Raw genomic sequence first — 25,875 nt, 5'->3', positions numbered from 1 at the left:
GCTGCTCCAAGAGGCTCTGAGGTCTGGCATTGGGAGTGGGGATGGAGAGACGTGAGGGACAGAAATGATGTCCAGGGGACACAAGTGGCCAGATTCTGCCACTGACTGACCACAGGGCGAAGAAGAGCAGGTGGACAGTGCCCAAGTTTGTCACCTGCCTTGGTCCCAGAGGACGATGGGGGAGGAGAAGATGGGGCACTCCACTGCAAAGGTCTCTTCTTTATGACTTACACAGCCAGCAAACTGCAAGCTGCAAACTCCTACACAGCCATCAAGACCCAGCTCAGATGGCCCCTGCTCTAGAAAGCTCTCCCTGCCCCTCGGGACCCCTGCTCTGGGCTCCCGTGGCCCCTGACCCACGGTGCAGCAGCAGCTCCTCAAGGGCAGGTGGGCCACGGATGGGTGTCAGGTTGGGGAGGGGGTGCTGGACTGCACAGGCGTGGCCATGCCGGGCTGGGTGGGCCTGCAGAACCCAGGCAGGAGGCTTGCGATGGGTGGGGGCTTGGGCAGAGATAGCAGCTTGGGGACAGTCATCATGGTGGGAGGGGAGGAGGGTCCCTCCAAAGCTTCAGGCTGCTGCACTCAGGGCTGAGAGGTGCCCAGCTCAGCCCACCTCTCCTCCCTCCGGGACCCTGGCTGCATCAGGAGCCTCCTCTGGCCTCTGTCACAGGGTCCCTGTCCCAGACCACTGCCTGGGACCTGGACCTGTCCGAGCCCTGTCTGTCCCCTCAGGTGGTGGGCACTTGGAGGCTGCAGTCGTGTTCCGTTCTGTGTAACCCGGGTCGTTGGCAAGAGCCAGCCTGCAGGGGGTTGTGGGGTGACGGGGGGGCTGGCTCCAGCTGGGGCAGGTGGCACCTCATTGCGCTCTGTGGGCACAGGGACGGGGGGCGGACGCAGCCGTGGCAGCACCTCCCCCGGAGGGTGCTCTGGGCGCTGGGTCAGACACAGATGGGTCTCTTCTGACACCCAGGCTGTGACCGTGGGGACGGGCTTCAGCAGCCACCAGCACGAGAGCCTAAGACCCCCGGCAGAAACGTGGGTGAACATTTGGGATGGCGGTCAGCCCAGGATGGACACCCGAAATAAGGGCTACCCCGGACACTGTCCTAAGGGGGCTGCGCGTGGCAGGCGGGAACTTCCGGGCTCCGGTCAAGCACTGGGTCTGGGGTGGCCTCGGGGACCGCGCCCTGGACTGTACTCTGAGCTGCTGACTGGGGTCCACGCCACCTGCAAGGGGGCCTCTTCACCAGTGTGCGGGCCGAGTGACGCCTCTGGGGCCTGGGTCCCCCAGCTTTGTGCGCAAAGCGGGTGTGAGTGGGGTGCAGGCTGCGCTGGGGGCCCGGGTCCAGGGCTGAATCCATCAGGAAGGCCCTAAGACTGCGGGGACAGCAGACTAGGGTGCGGTGACCCCCGGTGGCCCAGAGGCGGCTCCCCCGCCAGGCCACGCCCACGCCGCCCACGGCAGACGGCAGACGACGGCAGACGCGCCCGACACCGACAGGCACGCCCTCCATCGCCCCGCCCCTGGGCTCCCAGAACAAACGGGCAGACTCCAGATTCCCATGACAGCAGCTTTTATTGAGATCCGGGTGTGCACACGGCAGCCTCCCACCCGCCTGGCCTGGGCTCAGGCCCCCGAGTCATCTGCCGCGTCCCCTGCGGAGCGCGGGGGCGGCCCTCCCGTGGGACGTCGCTGGGCCCCTCAGGGAAGGCAGTAGGTTGTATAGTTATCTTCCGAGGGGGCAACATCACTGCCCTGAAACCACACAACCTACTACCTCACCCCGCCGGTGCCCGGGTTTGGGAGGGTCCGCCGTCCTGCCGCTGCCCCCGGCCCAGCCCCGGCCCCTCCTGGTGGTCTGCAGCCACCAGAGCCGAGCTGGAGGGCTGGGCAGGCGCAGGGGAGGAGGGACGTGCAGACGGCGCCTTGGTCCCCACGCAGGCCAGTCCCGCTGCGCTTGCTGGGGGTGGAGCGGGCTCGTGCCCACGAGGGCTGCCGTGGGCTCGAGGACATTCCTCTCACTCCCTGCCTGGGAGAGGGGAGCCCTGGCCTCCGTCCCTCCGCTGCCCAGAGGCCTGAGGCCGAGCTGGCCAGGCTGTGGCCTCGGGGGACGTGCTGCTCTGCAACGCCAGCCAAGCCTCAGTTGGCCCAGTCCCCCCGGGGCCCGAGGCTACTCCTCCTGGTGCCCAGTGCCGGCCACAGGAATGCATCTGAGGGCAAAGTCCAGGCTGGGGGCCGCCCAAGAGCCTGATGCGGGGTAGGGGGATGTGGACGGGGCAGGGGTGGGCTGCCCAAACTGCCCGTAGGGTCGGTCAGCTCTCAGCACAGCGTGGGGAGAGGGAAAGGTCGACTCTGAGCCCTGCCCTCCTTGGACACTTCACACGGTACTGCCTTCAACCCTCATCTGCCCCATTTCACAGATGAGGAAACTGAAGCCCAGAGAGGTCAAGGGACCCGCCCCAGGTCACACAGCAAGTGGAACCTAGGCCCGTCAGACTTCTTACCACCCGGCAGCCACTGTGCCCACCCTGCCGAGGCTGCGTCCCCACCCCCCCTGCCCACCGCACCCCCCTCCACCAGCCAGGGTCCTGGATGCTGTCCACTGTCGATATTACAGCCACTTCAGGAAAGACAGTAGATTGTATAGTTATCCCATAGCAGGGCAGAGCCCCAAACTATACAACCTACTACCTCACCCCAAAGGGCCGTCAGTCTCGGCGCGTGGAGGGACGTCGTGGCTCCCAGAGGCATCTCCTGGAGGGGGAAGGAGGAGAGCAGCAGGGCACGGGGGTCAGGGCTGCGCTGGGGCGCTAAGGGCACGGACACTGGCAGGCGGGTCAGCAGAGGGCCCGCATACCCCGGGAGCAGCCCCACAGGAGAAAACCACCAACCAGGGAGGGAAAAGGAAAGAGGGAAGAGGGAGGGAGGGAGAAGTGCAATGTGGCTTTTGGGAAAGCGTTAACAGGTGATGGGATCACTCCCATCTGGACAGGAGTGGACAGGACTGGCCATGGTGTCCCCAAGGGACTTCTCCTGCACTGGTGACACTGGAAGGAAGGCTGTCATCTGTTAGAGGCCAACCCATGTCCAAAAGGGGCTACGCATGCCCACCTGGCCCCCACCTCTGACAGTACCGCCCACCCCCGGCTCCCTGCTGCCCCAGGACACACCTCCACCCACTGGACAGGTGTGGACTCCCTCCCCGTGGGCTCTGGTTGGTCTGGTCCCGCCATCCAGGGTGACCTGGGCTTTTCCCATCTCAGGAGAGGCTATAGAATATTCTTCCCTTCCAACAGGGAAGCTGGCTCTCAGGAAAGGCTGGACTGTGCCATTTGGTCCTCACAGGCCTGGCGAAGCTAGGATCACTGATGCCATCCGTAGTGAGGAAGCTGAGGCTCGGATGGGCCCCCGGCAGGGGGCAGCGCTTGCTCTCGGGCTCTCCCCGGCGTGGCCTCGCCCGCCACTGCAGAGGGGGCCTCGTGCCCAGTCCCAATAAACAGGGCAGCTGCTGCTTCCTGAACCCCGAGGGGCACGAAATGGTCCCAGAACCCTCCGCTAGTGACGAGGACACCAGGGCCCACACCCAGCGTGGGACACTTAGGTGCAGTCACCTGGGAGTGGGGCCAGCAACACCCCAACGCAGCCTGCCTGCCCCCCAAGACCTGGCTGGCCTGTGCTCACTGGCACCCTGTCTGTCCTTGAGGCCCCAGAAGGAAATCTTCACGAGAGGGTCTCGAGGTCCCGTCTCCCGGCCTCCACTTGGACTCCTTGGCTGGCGGACAGGACCAGGGTGTCCCTAAGGACTCTCCAGGCAGAGCCAGCCAGCCTCTAGGACGGGGAGCGAGGAGAGGGTGACCAAGGGCCTTCCTTCGACGCACCCCGATCCTGGCAACGATGCGTGGTCCAGGCAGGCAGATTCTGGCTCGGTTTGGGGACGGGCAGCCTGGTGCAGCCGCCCTGTGGGGTGACCGGCTGCCGTGAGCCTCATCGCTGGGGAGGCCGAGGACACGGCGCCCAGCCCCGGGTGCTGCCGACTGTCTCAGAGTGGCTCTGAGGAGGCCCCCTGAGCGCGGGCTCTGGCTCCCAACTTAGCCCCTGAGACCCCCAACGGCCTCAGGCTGCAGGGACCACCTGGCTCTGACCGCTGGCCCTAGCAGGCTGAGGGCGGCACGGGGCAGGACAGCCCAGCAAGTGGAGCTGGCTGCGAAGCCGGGCCGGCCTCCTCGCTGTGCTTCTCCGGACACCTCTTCTGCCCTCGTGGGCCTGGACTTCCTCACTGAGAGGCGGGGTCCATGCAGCAGCTGCTCCCAGGGGATCCGAGTGGCTGCCAGGCCGCCCGTAGTTAACACCGGGCTGGAACCCACGCGTGTGCCACTACTCAGACCCGCCTGCCCTCCCCTGGGCCGGGGCTTCAGCTCCAGAGCCTGCAGTGTTGACCCCACGAGGGCCCCAGCCCAGCCCCGAGCTGGGCTCCACGGGGTAGGGAGAGGCAGGGAAAGAGAGGGGGGAGACAGACACACACACACACACCCGGTTCTCCCTGGCTGTCACCACAAGCACCCCCGGACCCCCAGCCCAGCCTAGGAGAAGCAGATGTGACGGGTTCCCCTCATTCAGCCTTTCTGTTCCAGGCCAGACTCACCCGTGTGCATCTGTGTATTAGGATCACAGCGGAGGGCTGGAGAAAAGGGGGCGACGGGTCCTCACGGTGCAGAGGGAGACAGGGCCCAGCGCTCCTCTTCCATCCAGACACCCTGCGGCAGACCATGGCTCCTTCAGGCCACGTCCAGCCTGAGGTCACAAGTGCATCGTGCGACACAGCTCTGACCACATCCCTCCCCATTATAAACTCCCCCATGACTTCCTACTTCCCAGAGAAAGGATGGTAGGAAGGGCGTGCATTGCAGATGTCACCCGTGCTGTCTTGTGTCCTGTGACAGTCCTCTGGGCATTCAGCAGGGGTGGCCGTGCACCCACACCGAGGCCGGGGGTGGGCCTGTCTCCTGCAGAGGGCCCAGGGCGAGGCCTCCTGTGGGCTCTGGCTGGGCTGGGAAGAGTGGGGCGGCGGTGAGGTGCCCCCGCGAGTGGGGACGGCCCCGCCCTAACGCTCAGCTCACCGTTGAGTAAGGCTGGCCTCGGACAGAAGCTCCCATCTCAGTGCCACTTCTTGACCTGTTTGGGTTTTAGAAGAAAGTCACAGGCGTCAGGTTTGGAAGAGCCGCAGCTATGCCCCTCCGGCGGCTGCTCCGTGCCTCCTTCCCGGACTCGCCCGGCCGCCTGCTCCAGGTCCCGCATTTCAGCCCAGCCTGTCTCACCATGGCCTCTCGCCTGGGGACACACCCTGTGCGGAGGCCTGGAGAGAACGGCCCCTGTGGCTGCCTGTGCTGGACGATGCTGGGTCAGAGGTGAACAAGACCCAGGCCTCGTCCTTGAATGGCCAGGGCCGCCGGCGCTCCCGTGCTGGGTGGCCAGCGCCCCACCAGGCTCGCCCCGACGCTCTGGGGCCTGGAGGATGGGGCGCCCAGGGGAGAAGGGACGTGTGCCCACCTCCTGGGCACCTGGCACTTAGTGGGACCCAGGAGGAGGAGCCAGACTCCCCACTTCACAGGAGGCTCCCGACAGGCTGAAGCTCCTGCCCCGGGGCAAGCGAGGCCTGGGATCGTCCCAAGAGCAGAAACCCCGGGGAAGGGGCGCCCAGGACCCAGTCTCGGAGGCCTCAGCCAGCGCTCACTCAGTGAACTGCAACCCCACCTGGCTCCGGCCCATTCCGGCCAGGTGCCCTCCCGGGACCAGCACCAGGGAAGGGACACGGGTGTAAGACGAGCACACAGCCGGCCTGCTGGCCAGCTGCAGAGCCTCTGAGGCCGAGCCCGAGACGCTGGACTTGGAGCCAGACCTACTTGGGTCTGTCCAGCCCTGCCACGGGCCAAACACCGAGCCTCAGTGTCCCCGGCCACTAACAGGGACGGGAAGAGTAGCCCATCTGGCTGCGGTGGTCCTGTCCTGGCCCCTCTCCCTCAGCGCTCCAGAGGCCAGACTGTCCATCACCAGGGCTCACGTCTCTGTGCTGCCGCGCCTCTGCGCCCCGCCCAGCCTGGCTCCCCTCACGTCCCCCTCCAGCCTCCCAGAGCAGAAAAACGCCCTGGGCAGCCCTCCCCCACCCTCCCCACCCGTCTGCCGCCCCCCGCTCCCCGCACCTCTCGGCCCCTGCCCTGGCCTGTCCTGTGCCAGGAGGGACCGCCCCATTGTTCCTCTCCTTGCCATGAAGACCCTGTGCTCCCACACACGTGCCCCTCTCTTACTGCCCATCAGGAGGCCTGGGGAGGGCAGTGGCGCCCAGACGAATCCTCGCTCTGCCCTGGTTCTGGGACTGGGCCTTGCGCTCCTAGGCTCCAGGCCTCACACCTGGACACCCGGACCCGCGGCAGGCATGTAGCTGACGTGAGCGGTGCCCGTGAAGGTGCCCACGGACGGTGGGGACTTCCTCTCTCCATGAGGGCCAGGCGGGCTCCTGCACATTCACAGCCTATCCAGGTGACCAGGAGGCAGATACCGTACCCCCCGGCAGGGTCCCCTGAACTCTGGCTTTGTCCACCAAGGCACAGCTCCCACACAACCTGGCTCTTTCTTTAGCCAGCAACCCAGGTTTGGGGGGAAGGAGGAGCAATGACATTTCTGGGTCTGTGACCTGATCGTGGAGACATTTCTGAGCTGGGAGGTGGCCCCAATTCCATGTGTCAGGGGACATGATTTGCTGCCCCCCCCGCCCCACAGTCCTAGAAGCGACCACGGGTCTTGGCCCAGGGAGGGACGGCAGAGACCTCCCCTCTTCCGGCGGGATGGCAGGGGTCTGAGAGCTCCAAGGGGACCCTTCCCAGTCAGCCTGGACGGGGCGGTGGCAGGAGCAGGCAGTGCGGCGTGAAGAGGGCTCCCTGAGCAGGGCTGCGGGGAGCGAGCAGTGGGCAGTCGCCCTGCCATCTGCCACCGCCGGCTCAGCCCCAGTCCCCAGTGTCTGCCTGTGGGCAGGGCGCCGGGCAGGCCCGGGCTGGGAGGAGCCAGGCCAGCCGGGGACAGGTGTGTGGGAGGCCTCAGTGGGCAGGTGGCCTTTTCAGGGCCAGGCGGATGTCTGGAGCGAGCGAGGCAGACAGACGGTGTCACCCTGCAGTCACCTCGGGCTTGGCTTGGGGCCACCGGGAGCCGGGACCCCCCCGTGGCTGGCCCCCACTGCTGCCCCGATTAGGTTTCTCCCCATAAAGCGGCCGGTGTTTCTGCTCGGCAAGCCGTGCCAACAGTGGAGTCTGGGAAAAAGGCATGGGGGTGGCATCCGGGGGCCGGGTCTCCCTGCGAACACGGCCCATAAAGTTAACGAGACGTGCGCACCGGGCAGAGGCCAGCTCGGGCCGGGCAGGGGCTGTGTGCCCATCACGCCCCGGGCAGGGCCGGGCACACACTGAATGGGGCACCAAAACTCAGGAATCAAGACAAATGTTTCAATATAAAATTTTTTAAAAATGCAGAAAGGCCCATGATATAAGAATATCAAACTTAAATAAGGGCACAACGGATGGTTACTAACTCCTCCTTTTGCCTCAGGTTCCAACAGCTCAGCTGAGCACGGGGCCCAGTGGCTTCACTGCCGCCAAGAGCACCCCTCAGAGACAGAGGGGCAAAACTAGAACCGGAATCCAGATTTCTGACCCCAGGCTCTTCCCATGGCCCTGCACACCTTTAGGCGGCGCAGGCCACGCAGGTGGGGAAGTGGGGCCTCCAGACAGGAGCCCCTGCCCCAGCCCCCTGGGGTCCACCCCAGGCCTGCCTTCCTTCCCAGGGGCCCAAGGTGCTCTTTTGTTGGTTCCCTTCCTGCCCAGCCTCCCCGAGACAGACGCCCATGTGCTCTGGGTCGGGGTCTCCCATCCCGGGAGTCTGTGCCCCGCCCTTGGCTCCCTGCTCTCCTGTCCCCAGAGAGCTCCAAGCTCATAAGTGGAAGGTGGCCAGGCATGGGAAATGTCCACTCCCCAGGGAAGGGGCCAGACACGTACCTGGAGCCGAGTGTCACTGCCCACAGATGTGTGAGTCTGAAAGCCCACAAGAGTCCTAGCATCCAGGAAGCTGGGGGCCTGGTGCTGGCCGGGGAGGCCCGGATGGCCCAGGCAACGGGATCCAGCCCTGCTCTGCAGACATACCTGCACCCACGGGGGCCATGGGCACGGGGTGGGGGTGGGGATAGATGGTTCTGGGAGCTGCCAGGCCACAGTTCTGACCCCTGCTTTGGCCCCAACCAGCGATTGGCCTCGGACAAAGTTAATCAGCACCTCTGGCCTCCGCCGTTTCCTCTGTAAAGTAGGGCAAGGATGCCAGGGCTGTCGGGAGGAAGGTCCAGGTGCCTCTGTGCCCGGTGGGGGGAGGGGGGGAATCACCAGGGGAAGCTGCTCTTCACCGCTGCAGGGTTTGCTCAGAGTCTAAAGGGAAAAGCCAGAAGGCAGAGCCCTTCTGAGCCTGTGGGTGTGTCCATCTGGTGCTTAACCATTAGGCAACAGTTTTAACCTCAAAGGCGTGTATTTATCTGGAAATATTCTCAGTTCAAGCCGCATTCTGGGTCACAAGGCGAGGAGAGGGAGGGAGAGACGGGGGACCAGATGCAACCACATCATTAAAAATGCCCGGCGTGAAACCGTGTTCTGGGGCAGCCCCACCTGGCAGCAGCCCCTCAGGAGGGCCCTTCTGCTGCGGGGCCCCCTGGCCCCCCGGGAGGCTCTGGGCCTGGCCTGGCGTGTGGACCCGTGACTCTGGTCTGGGCATTACACCATCCTGTCCTTGGCTGGGTTTCCCGGGGCCGGGGCCGGGGAGCCGAGCAAACCCCACTTCATGGTGACGGAATGTTCTCTCCGGGAACTGCGAGGCGAGGCTGTCTGGGAAAAACCTGGGCCTCGTCCCATGACTGTCCCAGCCTGGAAGGCTTGGCTGGGCCGTAGGTGTCTGGGGAAGCCACCCCGCTCCTGAGGCCCTACTGTGCGCTCTTCTACACGTGTGCTGTCCAGCGAGGACCTGACCTTGGTCACCCAGAGAACACAGGGCAGAACTTGCCCCCAGTCCACCTGGCGCGCCCCATGCTGCCAGAGAAACCGGCGCAGTCCCTGTGAACGCACGCACTTTCCTCAAAGCCCCGGCTTCTTTACGCGGACGTTTCCGCGAACACGGGCGGCCCTCGGAGGACCTTGTCGCGGGGCCCTGCCCTGCGCTGGCTCCTGGGGCAGTGGCGTCTCCTCTCGACCGCCCTCCAGGCCCTGCAGCCCAGGCTCCCTGGACGCCCCGGGGCTGCTCCGCGCACCGCTTCCCCTGCGATCGCCGGGTGCTGTCGGGCGGTGCTGCTTCACGCCGTGCCGGCTCAAGAGCAGCGGGCGCGGCAGGAGGCAGAGGGCTCCGCGCTGACGGAGGGGATGGTGCTCCCGGCCTGGCCGGCGCTCTGGGGGCCTGAGGTCTCAGGGTCTGGTCTGCGCAGGCACCCCGATCTGCAGCCCAGGCCCCAGGGGAAGCGCAGCTGCAGAGCGCCGCCTCCCCCAGGAAGCCCCCGCCCCCGCTTCCTAAGGACAGGGGCCACTGGAAGCCCGACTGAACACCGTGAGCCCCGGAGCCCGGCCCGGAGCCCCGAGGCCCTCAGGCAGGAAACGGGGTGCGAAGGCCGGCAGAGGCCCGGGGCTGCCTCCGTGCGCGGCGTGTCCGGGGGCCCACTCCCCCCGCCCCGTCATTTCTAGAACTGTCCACACTGGCCGCCAGGGACTCCCTCCGGGGGTGCGGCTTTCACAACGGCTCTCCTAGGGGTGGTCTGCAGCGTCTCCGCCCGCTTGGCGGGGAGGTCTGGGGCGGCAGGGTCGGGGCTCCCAGACGCCTCACCGAGACGTCGGCGGGTGCCAAGCCCGGGGTGGCCATGGCCGAGGCCGCGCGGGGCCAGCGGGGAGCGGTCCCCTCCCCGCGCCGGCCCTCAGCCTCGCACACGAGAGGGCGGACGGCGCCGGGAAGACAAAGGCGGCGAGGAGGGCAGGGCGGCCCCGCAGGATGCGGAAGTCCGCCTGGGAAGCAGCCCCGGCCTGGAGGCCGGGCCAGGGAGAGGGGCAGGCAGCACCCTCTTCAGAACCGTCCTCGCGCCCGAGCTGCCAGTCACCCGCTTGCCAGAAGCCCTGTCAGCCCTTCGGGGGGGCTCCGGGCGGTCCCTAGGAAGGCTTATGCCCGAGGCACCGGCCCTGACGCCCTCCTGCCTGACGGGGTATGTGTCCTCACTGGCCTGAGGGCGGGGCAGCCTCCGACCAGGTGGCCCGAGGCGCCGTCCTGTGTTCCGGGGCCATCCCAGCACAGCCCACCCCGTGGTCCAGGCCGGCACCTCCTTTCTGTCCAGTGCAGGGGGCACAGGGGCGGCTGCCGAGGGACACGGGGAAGACCCACCCCAGGGACGCAGGGCCGGAGCCCTCCCGACCCCCAGAAGCACCGGCCACTTCCCAAGCCTCAAGACTCCTGTCCTGCTTGCCCGCCTCACGTCCCCTCTGGGGAGCCCCCTCCGCACGGCCCCAGCAGACAGACAGCGTCTCACTCAGAACCCCAGATGTAAGGCGGAGACCAGAGACAATGCTCTGGGTCCAGCCACGGCCACCCCTCCCAGCCTGTGCAGGGCGAAAACCCAGGATCAAGACCAATCCCACTTGAAAGACGGGTAGACAGGCCCAGGGGGTCGCCGTGCACTGGCCCTGGCCGCGGGCAGCAGTGGGGCCCTTGAAAAGCAACCGTCAGCGGAGACGCTACTCACGCACCGGGGGGCACAGCTGGGCCTTGCGCTCTGACCGAGACGGGCAGGTCAGGAGCCGGTGCGGGGCCTGGGTCAAGGAACAAGAGAGTGGAATTAGCGGGGAGCCCGTGCCTTTTCTACAGGGTGGGGGAGCCTTGGTGACACAGCATGGCATGGGGCGCTGGAGCCGCTGGCCCCCTCGCTTGTGTGACCACAGTTGTACTGACAACGCCCCAGGCACGAACCAACCAGCCGTCCTCACCCAAGACCTCTCCCAGGAGCGGCTGCTCCTTGCGGGCTGCCCCACGGGGTGGGGAGCTCAGTGGGGCAGAGCGAGCGTCCCAGCCACAGGGCTCGGGGTTCGGATCCCTGTTGGCCCAACACTGCTGCAAATACACGTAGCAGCACTTCCTGGGCACGCACTCCCCGTCGGAAACTGGGGAGGGGCAAACCCCCTGCCCCCTGGAACGCTCCCCACGCGCTGACCTGAGCCCGTCGCACTGGGTAGCTCCGTCAGTCCTCATTACAGCCTGATCTGGGGGTGAGGGAATGCACGCAGAGAGGCTAAGTTATTTCCCCACGGTCACACCGCCAGCACAGGCGTTATCGTCCTCCCTGGCGTTACAGGAATGAGGGAACGAAGACCCAGAGACGTCTCCATCTACCTGCCTGAGGTCACGCAGCTACTAGCTACTAGGAGAGACCAGAGCCCCCTGTCCTGGGTAACCCCAGGGAGCCCCCCATCTGAGACATTCAATTTCCCTTCCTCAGGGTGACGGCCAAGGGCCTTCTGGCTCCCCAGTTGTCCCAGGCCAGCCAGGCTGAGCGGGCACAGTGTTCTTGGGGAAGGGCAGCTCAGAGCCGGGCCCGGGGGACACAGTGGGAGCCTGCTCTCCCCACCCAGGGCTGGACACAGCTGAGCTTCCAGCTCAGTAACGTCTGGGGAACAAGGCCTCCGACAGGGGAAACGTCTGACGGCAAGCGCCCAGCTGAGCTCAGGCCGGGGCAGGAAACCCGGGCTGCAGCCCCGGTGTCGCTGGGTCTGAGGGCCTCTTGGCTTCACTCCAGCAGGGAGACCCCTTATAAACCCTCTGGTCCACGCCGGGGGCCATCCCAGCCCTCCCCCAGCCCCCGCTCAGCCTGCCCCCCAGGGAGGCGGCCTCTCAGGATGTGTGGCAGCCCGACACCTCGGGGGCGCCACGCATTCCCAGAGCCCGGAGGTGTTTCCACCTCCCCTGTTGGGCAGCTCGCTCCTGGCTCAGTGGCCCGGGGCTGGCCCTTGACCTCCCTGAGCCTCAGCCCCCATAGGAGAGTGGCACTGAAAGATGCCCGTCGGCGGGGCTGTCGTGAAGACTGTGACCTGCGTGGGAAAAGCGTGGGCTTGGGGCCCGGCCCACAGGACAGGAAGTGCTTCACAAGAGACAACTAATCAAAGTCACCTCGTCCAGGTGTGGCTTTCAGGGTGGGCATCCCTGCCCCCGTCCGGGGTCCACTGCACCCAGCCAGAGAGCACTACTCAGAGCCGACAGGTAAGCCCTGAGCGAAAGCCATCCTTTTGCGTTTTGTCAGTATTCTCACCGGGACCAAAAAGACCAAGCGCCACGTATTTAAGGCCTTAATTTTTCTGTCTGGGTAAATAAAGGACACTTGGATGTTTGACGTTAGAACAAACTCCTGCCCCTTTGGGCTTGGGCTTGGAGGCCCCCTTTGTCCACGGGTGAAAAGATTAGGTACCACGTGTGCATCTGCAGAGCAGATGGGGGTCACGTCTTGGCATCGCCGTGGGGCCCCTTCTCCAGGCTCTGGCCACACACACGGGGCCATATTAGGCCCAGCAGATACAGCTTCTGAATGTGGCTCTGCCATGGGGCGATGGGCCCACTGCCCAAGCCTTGATTTCCCGTGAACCCACATTCGCGCCAACTCCTAAAGAACGAACGGGGTAGCCTCTATCCCAGGAACCCAGGGCGCCAGAGAGGACAGGGACCATTCCCTTCAGAAAACTGGCCAGCACGGGGTGCTGACTGGGCCCACAGGGCTCCCGTCTGCTGCCCAACGTGGGTGAGGCACCAGGGCACCGGGGCAGGGAAAGAGGCCGGGGCGCCGCCCAGGCCCAGACCTCTCCCGTCCTGGGCCGAGTCCGGGCAGACTCACAGGAGAACAATTACGAGTCGGTGCAAAAACAAACCCCACCAAGTAAGCCACTGTCCCCCTAACCCTTCACTGCTCCCCCAGCCCAAGCCAGCACCCCAGAGGGCTCGCCTGGCCCCCACAGAACCTCCAGAACCCCAGACGAGGCCGGAGCTGGGCTGCTCCCAGCCGCCGAGCTCCCCTTTCTGGATGCACAGGACGGTCCCGGGTGGAACGAGGACGGTGTGCACACACGGAGGGGCGGCCCTCCCCGCCAGCCCCGGGCACGGCTCGGCCTCGCGGTGACCGGGCCGTGTGGTCGTCCTGGTGGTTCCTCCGGCGCTGCACGAGCCCCGAGTGAGCCCCAACCGTGCGCATGGGCCCCATCTCCCATCCGTCGCACAGTATGTCCTGGACCTCGGCCGCTTCACACAGCCACCATCGCCCTGGCCCGGGAGCCCCTCCCCACTCCTGGGCACGTGCCCTCGTGGCCTCCTGCGTGTGTCCATCAGGGCCTGGGGCTTGGTCCCCGGTTCACGCTCGGGTGCCCGAGCCCGTGTGAGGGATGCACCTCTCAGTGCCTACGTCTCATCTGGACCCAGGAGGCTGCCACTGCTGCCCGTGGGGCGTTGAGGGGATCTCCCGGTGGGCGCCGAGGAAAGCACCTGCGCTAGACGGCCTTGGGCAGAGCCCGGCAGGCCCTGTCTCCCCAGACACAGCCGCGCGGTCAGTCCCTGATTGCTCTGCTGGGTCTCCTTTCTCCCTGTGCCCAGCCCTGCTCTCTGCCTCTGCTCTGTTCTTCCTTTCCCATGCTATACCCCCTCATGTCCCCCTTTCCCCTCTGTCCCTGATGTCCCCGGGGGGGACCTCCCCCCTCCCTACCCGCGTCCCATCCCACCCTCGGGCACCGGCTGGCGCATGCCCTGCGTGCAGACACAAAAGCCCCGGGGCGGCGTCTGCGGAGTCTGGCGGGCAAGCTGGACCTGTAAACACATGAGACCCAGATGGCAGAGGGGTCCCGGTCCTCTCCACACAGCCCTGGGAGGCAGGCCTGCCCCTGGCCATGGCAACAGAGGGGAGGGAGACGCCGCCAGTCTGGCCCCAACCCTCACGGCCCCACAGACTCCCCAGGAGGCTGCAAGCAGCCAAGTGGGCCTGACAGTCTGCACCGGCGGGCTGGCGCTCGGGGGCGGGGCGGGGCGTGGACGGGGGGCCCAGCAGACTCTGAGCACCGCAGCCCCATCAGGGCACGAGGCGGAGGGGCAGGCTGGGACCTCCTCACCTGCCGAGCCCCCGAGCTCTGCCCAGTAGTGACTGGTCCCCAGCGCTTGGCCCAAGCCCTCCTACCACGGAGCCCTGCGACGGCTGCCTCCTTGCAAAGGGGGCTTCGTTCAACTTGTGTGCAGGGGGGAGCCGGGAAGACGTCATGGGTCCAGCTTCCTGGGGTGAGACCTGGGCGAGCCCCTGACTCCTTACTGACCCTGGTCCCTCGGCCGCAGAAAGAGGCTGGTGGGAGGGCAGAGCTGCGGGGGGAGCGCCCGCAGCTGAGCCCGAGCAAATGTGCGAGAAGAACCCGCCCAGCGATCCTCCAGAGGCCGTGTGGGCATGTGCACGTGTGTGCACATGTGTGTGCGACACATGTGCATGTGTCCTTTCAGGCGTGCCCAGCCCAGGGTGGCGTCTGGAGGGAGGGGGTGGGGAGCTCTGATTTTCAACATTCGAAATGCTGCGCTGACCTGAGGGTGGCCCAGTCGTCCAAGCTCCAGATGTCAGCCAGGGACCAGGGTGGCCGGGAAGAAGGGGTGAGACCTGAGAGGAGAGAGTGATGCTGGTTAAGTCTTGGGAAGGAGCCCCCGGGTGTGTGCGGGGTGCACGCCCTGCATCTGTACCCTGCTGGCTCCGGCTCACCCTGCCCTAAGACTCCGTGAGGCCCAGCACAGCTCAGGGGCCCCTCAGAGCCTCGCAGGGGCACGTTACCAGCCAGGAGACCACTGCATCAATGCGACTTTGTGCCCCAAACACTGGGGCTGAAACACCCTGGTTTTCTGGGGTCACCTTCTCCAAGGGGCAGCAGCCGTGGCTGCAAGAATGTAGATCTCGGGGACGGAGAGACACAAGGTCAAAGTCAGGCTCAGAGAGGGCTGGGGGTCCTCACTGCCGCTCTCTCAACCTAGGTTTCTAGGGTTTGGGAGAACTAAATGAAACAAGGCGTGAGATGCGCAGGATGATGGAGGGGTGCAGCTGTGCTGAGCATGAGGGAGTTCCCTCCCTCTCTTTCTCCCCGGCCTCATCGGGGCCTCTGGGGTAACCCTGAGTGTCTGCACCAGGCAGCTCTCTCTCAGCATCACTACGGAAGACAGGACTCCCTAAACAGCACTTCCTGCAAGGGATAGTCTTTCCCTCTTTGCTTCGGCTGCTAGGAAGCTCAGAGCTGAACTGACAGAACTGGGAGGCGCCTACATGACATGGATTCTCTAGGCCTACCTGCGATTTTCCCTTTGCCCCAATTTCCTCGGCTGTTTATTTCTACCCTTCGGCATTGTCAATATTGCTCTAAGCTGCTTCACATATATATTTCTAATGTGGCAAGACATAAACAAAAAAGAAAACAAATAACGCCTTAGTTCCCTTCCTGCCTATACGACTGGTGAGGGCCGTGTGTGTAGCAGGCGTCATCTCTGCAAGTGGTGGGCTGTGATTGGTCCCGAGCCAGACCCCCGCTTCTCAGCCAGGTTTGGCATCCCCTTCTGCTCTTTGGTGTCTGGTAAGGAGGCAGGGAGAAGTAGGGACGCCCTTTCTGCAAACGAGAAAACAGAACCCCAGGCAGGGGCCATGGCTTCCCTGCGATCACACGGCAGGGAAGGTGGGGTGAGGCTGGGGCCCGGCAGTCTGACCCTAGGCTGTGGCTTAGCCTTCTGCTACCGTGTGGTCATTCCCATGAGCCCTCAGATGCTGTCCCAGGAGATGCTTCGTAACACTGACAGAGGACCTCGGGGGTCTGGAATACCCCCTGGCAGGGGGGCACCTTGTCCCGGTGATGTGCAAACAGACGCACGACCACCCATGGAGCTGCTAAGACCCTGAGGCCTCAGAGCGTTCGCCTCTCCCTACTCAGCCACCTCTGGCAGTGTCCTTGCTAATAGGGCCACCTCCATGCCCTCCCCAAGCCTGTGAAATTGACCCGAAGCCACGTGGCCACAGCAGGCCTGGGTTCCTGGGCCACTGAAACCCTCCTGGCTGCCTCAGCGATGCTGCCATAAAAGCCCCCTAGCCACTTGGAGCGGAGGCTGCCACAAGTTCCCATGCTGCATGGCGCAGGAGCTGGCTTTGCCTCGACCCACCCCTTCCTCTCACTCAGCACCCAGCACAGTAAACCCAAAGTAACGAACAGATGAGGCCGGGCCCTGCTGAGCTCCGGCGAAGGGAGAGGGGGCCAGGAGAGCGCCACGTTGGGGAGTTTTCTGTCTTTCGGTGGATTATAAACCCCTGCTGCTTCTCGGGGGCAAAGACTGTCCCACCCCCAGGCCCTCACCGAAGCCACGGGTGTTCTACGCTGTGCACCCCCAAACTCTGCTAGGAGGTATTCCTGCCTAAGTCTTACAGATGGGTAAACCGAGGCTCAGGCCACCAAAGAAGCCCATCCAGCCAGCTCGTCAGAGGGGGGCTGGGGGCCGTGGGCGCTGAGAGCACCCACGTGGGCGCTGAGAGCACCCTAGCACAGAGCTGGTTCAGGGGAGTCTCTGCGCCAACGAACTGGGTGGGGCCTCCCTGATTCCATCGGCTTCCAGGAGGCCAGCCGGCCGGCGCCATAATCGGGCCACAGGGCAGGCGCGGGGCTTGGTGGGACCAGAGTGGACAGGGAATCCTTTGCTCTACTCCCTCGCTCTGGGTGGCGGAGCGGGATCTCTTCCACCTACCGGGGGCCAGGCCGAGCCCGCCCCTTGGGAACTCTGGGCAGGGTGGGCCCGGCTGGCTGCAGGTTGGGGCCTGCGAGGAAGGGGCTGGTGCTGGGGTCTCCCAAGACCGGGTCCATGTTCCCCTCCCGGCCAGGCTGCTCACCTCCTGGGCTGCCTCACCACCCAGACGCAGGGCAAAGACCATCCACCTGGCCGTGTGGTCCTGGAGCGTCTTTTGAAGGCCACGACAGGTGTGCACTTTCTTGGGGGTGCTCTGGGACCAGCCATGTTCTGCAAGAAATAAAGTGACCAAGGAGTCAGCTCAGCAGGTCTGGTGGCTCACGGCCCGAGCACGGAGCGGGGCTCAGTGCGGCCTCTCCCCACACCTCTCATTTACCCCCTCGTGCTGCATCTGCAGATGGGCCTAGCCTGCTGCCTGCTGCCGCCGAGCTGCCTCGGCGCCCAGAGGTTAAGGGCCTTAGAGGCGAAGGACCGCAAAGAAAACCTCTTCTGACCGTCTGGCTGCCCCGCTGCCACCCCTGCTGCTGGACTTACACTCAAACCCCGACCGCCGGCTCCCCTGCAGCCCTGACTGCCACGCACATCCTCCAGCGTCTGCAGAGGAAGGGGCTGGCGAGACTCGAGGCGCCTGCTCCTGGCAGAGCGAGGTCGCCGCTTCATGGCACCCCTGCCCCCTTCACTCCGGCCCTGCCTTGGCACCCACCGTTCCCTGGGGCCAGAATGTTGGCCTGCCATCAAAGGCCTAATTCCCACCCATCCGTTAGGTTACCTCCCCCAGGGGGGCCTCCTGGATCGGGAGCAATAGGTCAGCTCTAGCGATAGGCTGGGGGTCCCTTGAAATCAGCTCACGGATGCTCGCACTGCCTGCCTCCCCACAGGCGGGCAGCTCCGCGGCAGGGACCACCTCTTAGGCAGCGGTGTGACCCTCAGGGCTAGCACCGTGCCCGGCCCCCAGGAGGCATGGAAACGTCCCATTCGCTCTTCAAACAATGCCCAATACCTGAGAACGGAAGGTGCAAACGTGACTTTGGGTCTTTCCCGAATGAGCCAGTGAGGGCACACCCTAGGACCGAGCAACCATGAACACCAAGGCCCCGAAGGCTAAGCGCAGGCCCAGAAGCCGCCACTCGGCCGACGGCAGCTCCCAGGCCTGGCCCGGTGCTCCTGCCCTGCCCCGGGCTCAGGCCGCCGAAGGCGCACAGGCTCTCCCAAAGCAGGGATGGCCCGTCCTTCGTGACAACGAAACAGCAAATCCAGACGGAGGTCTGACCCGCCATGACCGGGAATTCTGCTGGGCCTCGGCCGGACTCACAGGTCAGGGCAGCTACCCAGGCCCCGCTCCTTTCTCAGGCCTCTGCCCCAGGCCCCGCGTGACGGGGTGGCCGGGAGGAAGGTCGGTCCGGGCGCCAAGTCCCCGGGCGCGTGCTGGTGACCCCACGCTCTCCTGCCCGCGCCCAGGCGCAGGTGTGTGGCTCCCACAGACGCCGGTCCTCTCAGGAGCACATCCCTGTCACCTGGGGACCGGGGCCGAGCTCCCTACGGACGGGTGGGAGCTGTGCGGGCGCCGGGCAGGGTCTCTGGGACACGCATGGGACTCGTAAGGTGCTCAGAGGCCAGAGGGGACCTGCTGGCGGCTTCCCAAGGATGTGCTCGAGCCCCCTGCCCCGGACGCTGGGTCGAGCTTGCAGCAAAACCCCATCTTCTGGAAACGGAGACGGGAACCTGGAAGCCCACTGCACCCTGTCTACACGCGGTGTGGGCTCAGGACCCCGAGTCACGCAGCTCGGGGTGCCTCCCCCTCACACGCTGCCCAGCGCCTCTCGCGGCCTCAGGTTCCCCGACTGTAGTACGGGGACCACCAGGTCTGCGGTCCAGAGCGCTGTGCAGGTTCCGAGAGAAGCTGGGGGCCAGGAGGTCAGCCCAGGCCTGGCTGCCACCACCGCACGGAGCCTGCACGGGCTTCTGGTGAGCACATCACCGTCCTGTTATATCAGGGGGGAGCACCTACCCCCCGCCCTCCGGCCCATCAAGAAGGGACGGCCCTGAGGCTGCGCAGCCCCGCCTGGACGGCTGGACTCCCTCCCTGTCTCTCCTAACAGTGGCATGGGCTGAACAAACCCCCGCTGCCCGGTGAGGATCCCTCTGACGGCCCCTCACCTGGGTGACGGGGCAACAGCTCTGGGGCCCACCCAGGAGAGGCCACAGACCAGGGACCCTCCAAAAGCACAGGGGAGCCGACGGCACTCTCACCCACTCTTCCCTCTGGACGGCGAGCACAGCCCGGCTGGCACTCAAGGGGGGCACCACTGGGCAGCACGCTGAACGCCCACAGGCCCAGCCGCTGAGGCCCCCCTTTCGCAAATAGCCTAGGTCAGTATTCCTCTAGCTGACGCTGGCGTCAGAAATCAGACTTCCAGGGCACAGGAGCGGGGGGAGGTGAAACAGCACAAGGCCACGCTCAGCAGAGGAGAGCAAGGGGAGATGGACGCCGGCCGCTCCGCCGGCCACCCCACGCCCGCTGCGCGCACCCGGCGGGGATGGGGTTTCTATCCTGACGGGTGAGTGGAGCTCCGGCTGCAGGGGCAGGGGCGGCTCTGGGGCCCTGGCTGCATACCTGAAAGTCACAGGAGCCACACGTGGCCATGGCTGGAAAACTCACTGGGACAGCCGGCCACGGGACCGTTCTGGGGCCAGGGAGCACCCCCCATGTCTGACCTCACAGCAGCATTTACAGGATGCCCTCCCTCCAGGACACGCAGTGCCCCTGGATCCTTTCACCCACTTGCCCAACAGCAGCCACGGAACCACCAGGCTGAGTGCCCTCTGGGCTCCCTGGTCCGGCACCTGGCACAAAGAGGCACCTGGGCAACACCAGCTCCCTCGGCCTGAGGTCTTCGCCCCCTGCCTGCCCCCAGTCCCTGCGTTCTCCGGTCAGACATAGCGCATTACCTGCCCTCGGAGCCTTTAAAGCTCTCCTGAGAGTGCATCGCGCCACCGAGGGGCGGCTTGAGCCTCCCAAGGCCGCCCTCTCTCGATGGGCCGGCCCGCATCGTGTGCTGGAAGGGTGGCCAGGGGCCTCAGCCTGTCTCAGGGTCACTAGTGGACCCCGAACGGCAGCCCCCCACGTTCCAGGATCTATGAGGCAGGTTGTGGGGGAGTGGGAGTGAGCGGGAGTCAGCCAGACCCGCTGCCTCTGCTTGCTGTGTGGCTCCAGGCACAGGACCGCCCTCTCTGGCCCAGTTTCCTACCCTGTGATGTGGGGCAGCCTGTCCACCTCGTAGGGCTGTGACATCACAGGTGACAAGAATAAAAGTCCCAAACCCAAGGCTGGCTCATAACAACGTTCCCTTCTCCCAGCCCCAGAATCACCCAGGGGCCGGCACTGCTCAGAGCCCGTGCCCCACAATGTGGCCACTTGGATGGCACGGCTGGCCCGGGCCATCTGGCGGTTCTTTGATCAGAGGCGGTTCTGTCCTCTGGAAGTTTCTGGCCCACTGAGGTTGGCACCGGCACTGGGCCCAGCAGGATGCCCCGGAGGCTGATCCCCACCTCACCCCGGCCCCTCCTTGCCCCTGCCCTGTGGAACATTCCTGCGTCCATCTACAGCGTGGCCGGAGGCCGCTGGGTTCCCATCTCAGCTCTGTCCTGTGACCCTGGACAAGCCCCTTCACCCCTCTGAGCCGCAGTCTCCTCGTCTGTAATAAAGGGACAGCGATGCCACCTCCTCAGATTCACACGCATGATTACAGACGAGGCACGTGCCGTGCCCACGCGCAGTGGGGCTCAGCAGACGGTTGCGTCCACTGCTGACCACCCCCCAGGGCACTTCGAGGACAGAAGACAAGTCATTGCACTCTGGTGCCTGGAGGCATTTCTCCCAGCCTCTTGTCTGACAGCTGGCCAACTTGCCAGGGCTGGGGCCTGCGTGGACACAGCTGAGGGCGGGCCTCGGGCAGGAGGCTCTGAGCCGCCAGCAGGAACTCTGATGTCAGCCAAGCTGCAGGGCCCAGGCCCACGGCACACAGCCCACCCGCACCCCCAGAGGGCTCAGCCCTGCCTTGTCCACGCTGGTCTTCAGCATTCAACTTGGCCTCTCTCAGAGGTTGCACGTAGGAGAAACATCCTCCCTGCAAACGCCAGTTGCTAACGAATCGTGCACAGACCACCCCTCAATGTACGTGCAGAGATGCCGCGGGAACCACTGGGACCTGGCCCTGGGTGATGCTGTGCCAGGCCCCCAAGCCCTCCGAGGGGCCCGAGACAGGTCAGGAGGAGTCAGAAGTCGGCCAGCGAGCCTCTGGTCCACGTCCTCCAGCCTCCCTGAGTTGCCAGATGCACAAACCAGGGGTAGGTCCCCAGCTCTGCCACTTCACTTGGGCCAAAATAGCTCCAGTAGGGACTTGGCGAGCCGACGGCTACCAGGGCAGGCAGTGCAGTCAGGGTGCAGGTGAGCTCACGTCGACACAGCCTCTAGTGGCAGACCTGCTAGCCCTGGGGAGGAGCCCGCGGTCCAGAGCCAAACAGGCCACAGAGAACCTTCCGGGCTGTGTGGTCTTCAGGAACCTGGCCTCTCTGAACCTCAGTTTCATATCTTAAAAAGGGGCCATTTACACCTACCGCCTGAAGCTGACATCAGAGCAAATGAATGAACGCGGAATTCCCAAGAGCTTGGCCGGCACACACAGTAGGTCCTCACAAAAGGCAACCGCCGACACCAGGCTAACCTCCAAGTCGGTTCTGGAAAAGCCAGCCATTGCCAGACGTGCATCTGCTACATGGGGTCTGTCACGGACGAGGACGGTGTCTGGAACGGCAAAATAATGGCCTGGTTCTAGCGTGACGACAAAACAGAGGCCTGCTTTCCCTACAGATTCGTTTCCAGGCATCAGACTCGGAACATCCCTAATGTGCGTCCAGATGTCCAGACGTAAGGACAGGCTCTGCCTCAGAGCCGCAGCCCCGCCGCCTCTCGGGGGGGACACACCGCGTCAGAGCACCACCTCCCCCCAAGTGGCCTCTACTCCTTTTAAATGGACAAAATGCACCAGGACGACGGTGCTGCCCCCACTGTGATGGCCTGTGCCTTGTGTAACGTCTCTCTTTTGGGGAGAACATGCAGTGAGAATCTGGGTGGGTCAGTTTCACTCTGGCCAGGTGGTTAGTTTTGTAATTTAAATTTTGTTTTCCTGTTGCAAAAAGAATAGATGCTCATTAAACATGATTCTGGAAAACTGAAAAAAGGAGAAAGAGGCAGCAAACATTTTTTTGCATTCTCTGGGAACCCAACACACAGCAAAGCTCCCTCCCGGAGGGGCCTCTGCCCTTCTGGAAGCACTTCCACCCCGGGGTGTCCTTCTGAACGGCCACAGAACCTGCCACCAGGTGACCTCCTCACAAGGCGGAGGATCCCAACTCAAAGCCCAGGAACACTTTCACACGCCCAAAGCAGCTACCCCAAACCTGGCCCCTCTGAACCTTCCAGAGACCCTCCCGACGTGACAGGTGGAGATCAAAGAGACGGTGCAGCAGGTGGGGAAACCGGCTCACGGCGGGGGAGGGACTGGTCCAAGGCGGGGGAGGGACTGGTCCAAGACCTCGCAGCGGGCCGACGACAGAGCTGCGGGTGCTACCGAGGCCCCTGCACGCTGGTCAGCCGTGATCTCCCCAAGGTACACTTTGAAAAGGGCTGAATGGAAGCTGCTCCCGACCCTCCATAGCGGGACAGATGCCAGGCCCCTGGGAGGGTGCTGGGCACCGACACGCTTGTTCACCACCAACCCGTGGAGGTGACCGACGGGAAGACGAGGGCTGCAGCGGGTCCCACCCAGGGGCTGCAGGCCCAGGGCTGACCTGGAAGGAACCGGCCACTACCGGGGGCGGGGAGGTGAGAGGGCCCCGCACTTTGTCATCACCCCCTGGAGGAAGAGGACCCCTGTGAGCTGTGACAACGTAGGGGCAGGACCAGGCAGGAGATCTGTGAATTGGAAATACCTACTCTAACTGAACAGAATGTGCTGAGACCCACCGATGACATCTGATGGGCCGACGGACCCCTGCCTTTCATACCCAGTGATCTTCGGGGAAGAGGCCCACAAGCCCCATGGGCACCGCTACCAGCTGGTCTTCCCAGCTGGAACCCCCAGGAAGCAGCGTGGTTCCCCTCAGCCCCGCGTTACCCCGCAGTCCACCCTCCCGGCCATAAGGGTGCAGAGCTTGGGCCTGTCCATCTGGCGCCATCACACCCGTTTGTGACAAGGTGTGGTTTCACAAGCCCCGGATTTGACCTAAAAGGGAATGTATCTGGTGGAGGTGGAAAAGTAAACTCTGTCCGCTTGTTTCTCCGAGCGCCTTGACCCGCTGGCCGCAGTGGCGCGCTTGATGGCTTACGTGCAGTGCAGAACTCAGGGAGTTGGTGCACAGCCTTCTCTTCTTCTGTTTCAGTCTCTGGATTCTGTTTTGTTCATTCATGAAATGTTCCCCAAGAGCCTGCCCTGTGCCGAGCTGGTGCTTTTGGCCTGTCCTTCTCAAGGCGCCCAGTCTCCCAGGGCAACGGGTCTGTAGGGCAGTGGGCACGTGGAGAGCAGGGAGGGCTTCCAAGAGGAGGTGAGTCTGTGCCACAGTCTGGAGAGGTGGGGGATAGCCCCGTGGAAGGGGGAGGGCAGGTTGCTGGGGGCCTCTCGAGTCCCATGAAGGGGAGGCTGGACTGCAGCCAGGAGCTGGAGGGGAGCCTGCAGGATGGGAGATGGGGCACAGGCCTGCATTGTGATGGCACATGCCAGCGTGGGCAAGACAACGGGCACCATCCGGCAGGTGGAGGAGGGCGTCGGGGAGATGCTGAAAGACAGCAGAACTGGAAGGACTTGGGACGGTCTGGGTGTGGCAGGGAGGGGAGTCGAGGATGATTGGGCAGGTCAGCAGCTGTGGGGACATCCCCTGGGAATTTTAGGGGGGGGGGGATGGGTGTGGTCACAGCAGAGGAAAGTCCCCACTGGAAGCCACCCAAGGTCAGGCCCAAAATGGTGCACTGTCCAGGCAGCCTGCCTGGAGTCTCTCATCTAGTTACAGGGCGGCCCCAGATCCAAGCCAGGAAACGCACCTTCTTACTTCTGCCCAACTCTGTGGTCTTGGCTGTCCCCCTCCTGTGGCACCGACAGTGATAGCTGCCACCCTGCTTTGACCTGTCACCTTTCTAATGGGCCGCCTCCCAGGCCCTGCCGGCCTGAGGCCCCAAACGCAGCTGTGGGCAGAGGGAAGGGTCTGGGGTTTAGGACACTGGCTAGTCTGGCTTGGGCGCCACCATTTAGAGCTGCGTGAGGGGCTCAGCCTCCCAGATCTCAGCTTTCCAGGTGGGGGGCACATCAAGAGTTCCATGAGGTCGCTCCAATAACTGACGTCAGGGCCCAGCACACCGAGGGGCTCCATCCCTGTGACACACGGCCAAATTTGGGTGCTGGGAGGCGCCTGCTGGTCTCTGGGCACAAGGGGCTGAGACGGGAGGGGGCAGCGCTGCCGGCCAGGGGAGCCCGCCTGCCCGCCATAAATCACCATGCCAGGCTTTATAATTATCTGGGCACTTAAGCTCCTCTTTCTTCGCTTCCTTCTTTCCCTGGGGAAATTTCCATCATTTCCTACATTATCCCAGTCTCCCTGTGTGTCTAAATCAACCTCAGCCAGCGCAGCAGGCTGCTTCTCCGAGCTCACGCCCTCGGCCTACTTTACTGGGGAGGCCGGGCTGGGGTGCACAGAGGCAGTGGCTCCCGGGACAAAGTTCCATTCCTGCCCAGGACAGAAAACGGAAGATGCTACCAGCCTACCCTTTGAGCTGCAGTGACGATGTCCCCAGGGCCCGTCGGCTGCTTCTCCTGCCACCACAACCTGTCAGCAAACCCAGGCGGCGTCCGGCAGGGAGGTTCGTGCTCCCTGGGCTCAGATGAGGAAGAGGAAGCACCATCCATCGTGCTGGCTACCCAGGGCCTTCCAGCAGCGGGTTCCAGGTGACCTTGAGAAATGTCAGCCTGTCCCCACTTTCCCTGGAGACGGGCCGGGTGAGGGTCAGCCCCGCCGTGGGTCTGCGGCATCCTGGGATGTGCTGCCTGCTTCATTCACGATGGGGATGTGGGGTGGGTGCAGTCTGACACCATCACCTACCACGTATCCAGCCTTGACCCCAAGTCTCACCTAACTTCCACACTATCCTGGCAGGTCAGTGTCACTACCCCCATTTTACAGATGAGAAAACAGAGGCCCAGGGAGGAAAGCAATCTGCCCAAACCACCCAGCAAACCACTCCCTGCTGCTATGAAGGCCTGTCGCCCCTGAGGTTCTGCTCCTTGTCATGAGCTGGAAAGTGTCCCCAGTACAGCAGTTGCAGGGACCCAGCAGAAGCCAGCCCCCACGATACCTGTGACATTTCACAATAAGTGGGAGCTGACGGTTCTCATGGGAGGAGCCAAAGCACCCACTGGGCAGGTTGGGCAAAAATGTCCCCTAGCGTCACCCGTCTTCTCCTGTGAAAGGAGGAGTGGGGGAAGACGGCACCTCCACCAGGGCGTCGGGCTGGGTCTGCAGCAGCTGCCACGGATCAGCCCTGGGCGAGCTCTTCAAAGATAACCGAGCGTCGGCGCTCCCCCAGGTCTCTCACAGGCTCCCGGTCTCCCTGGACGATGAGCCAGCTGGGTTTTTTTTTTTTTTTTAAAGCTGGATCTCATTTTCTGCCCACATTTCTGACCTCCGGAAACCTCTCGGGTAGTTTTCCAGAGCCCTCTGGATTCCGTCAGGGGCACGGTGCATGCCTCTGCTCACTGCATTCACAGCCAGGTCACTGGGCACCCAACAGATGCCAAGCGGAGCCTGGCGGGCACAGCCGCCCACAGCCAAGCCCGGCCTTCCCCACTGTGGGTCCGCGGGATCTGGCTGGCTGTTGGCCTCTCAAATTTGATCTCCGGTCAAATTCCATGGCTCCTTCCTTTAAAAAAAAAAAAATCCCTCTTTGAAAACAAAAATCCCTGAACTGAGACTCCAGAAGAGCTGGCGTTGCTGCAGCTTCATTTTCT

At 64.3% G+C, this 25,875-nt stretch overlaps 1 protein-coding gene across 1 annotated transcript in view; it reads right to left on the bottom strand.

The window, feature by feature from the left end:
- Nucleotides 1–2,584: 2,584 nt before the first annotated feature.
- The window catches only part of LOC309609082 (uncharacterized protein), a 33,370-nt gene continuing 10,079 nt past the window's right edge, over nt 2,585–25,875 (bottom strand). The window contains exons 3-8 of the mRNA XM_082350016.1: nt 21,440–21,626; nt 17,011–17,092; nt 14,642–14,714; nt 10,801–10,863; nt 5,119–5,173; nt 2,585–4,792 (exon numbers count right to left, since the gene is read on the bottom strand). Of these exons, the coding sequence (XP_082206142.1) occupies nt 4,777–4,792; nt 5,119–5,173; nt 10,801–10,863; nt 14,642–14,714; nt 17,011–17,092; nt 21,440–21,626 (476 nt within the window). The 3' untranslated portion in view covers nt 2,585–4,776. The remainder of the gene's footprint in view (nt 4,793–5,118; nt 5,174–10,800; nt 10,864–14,641; nt 14,715–17,010; nt 17,093–21,439; nt 21,627–25,875) is intronic.

This window comes from Balaenoptera borealis (genome assembly GCF_965194805.1).
Source record: "Balaenoptera borealis genome assembly, chromosome: 13".
Taxonomy (NCBI): Eukaryota; Metazoa; Chordata; class Mammalia; order Artiodactyla; family Balaenopteridae; genus Balaenoptera; species Balaenoptera borealis.
The sequence above is the reverse complement of the archived record's forward strand: the minus strand, read 5'-3'. Positions and strand labels throughout refer to the sequence as shown.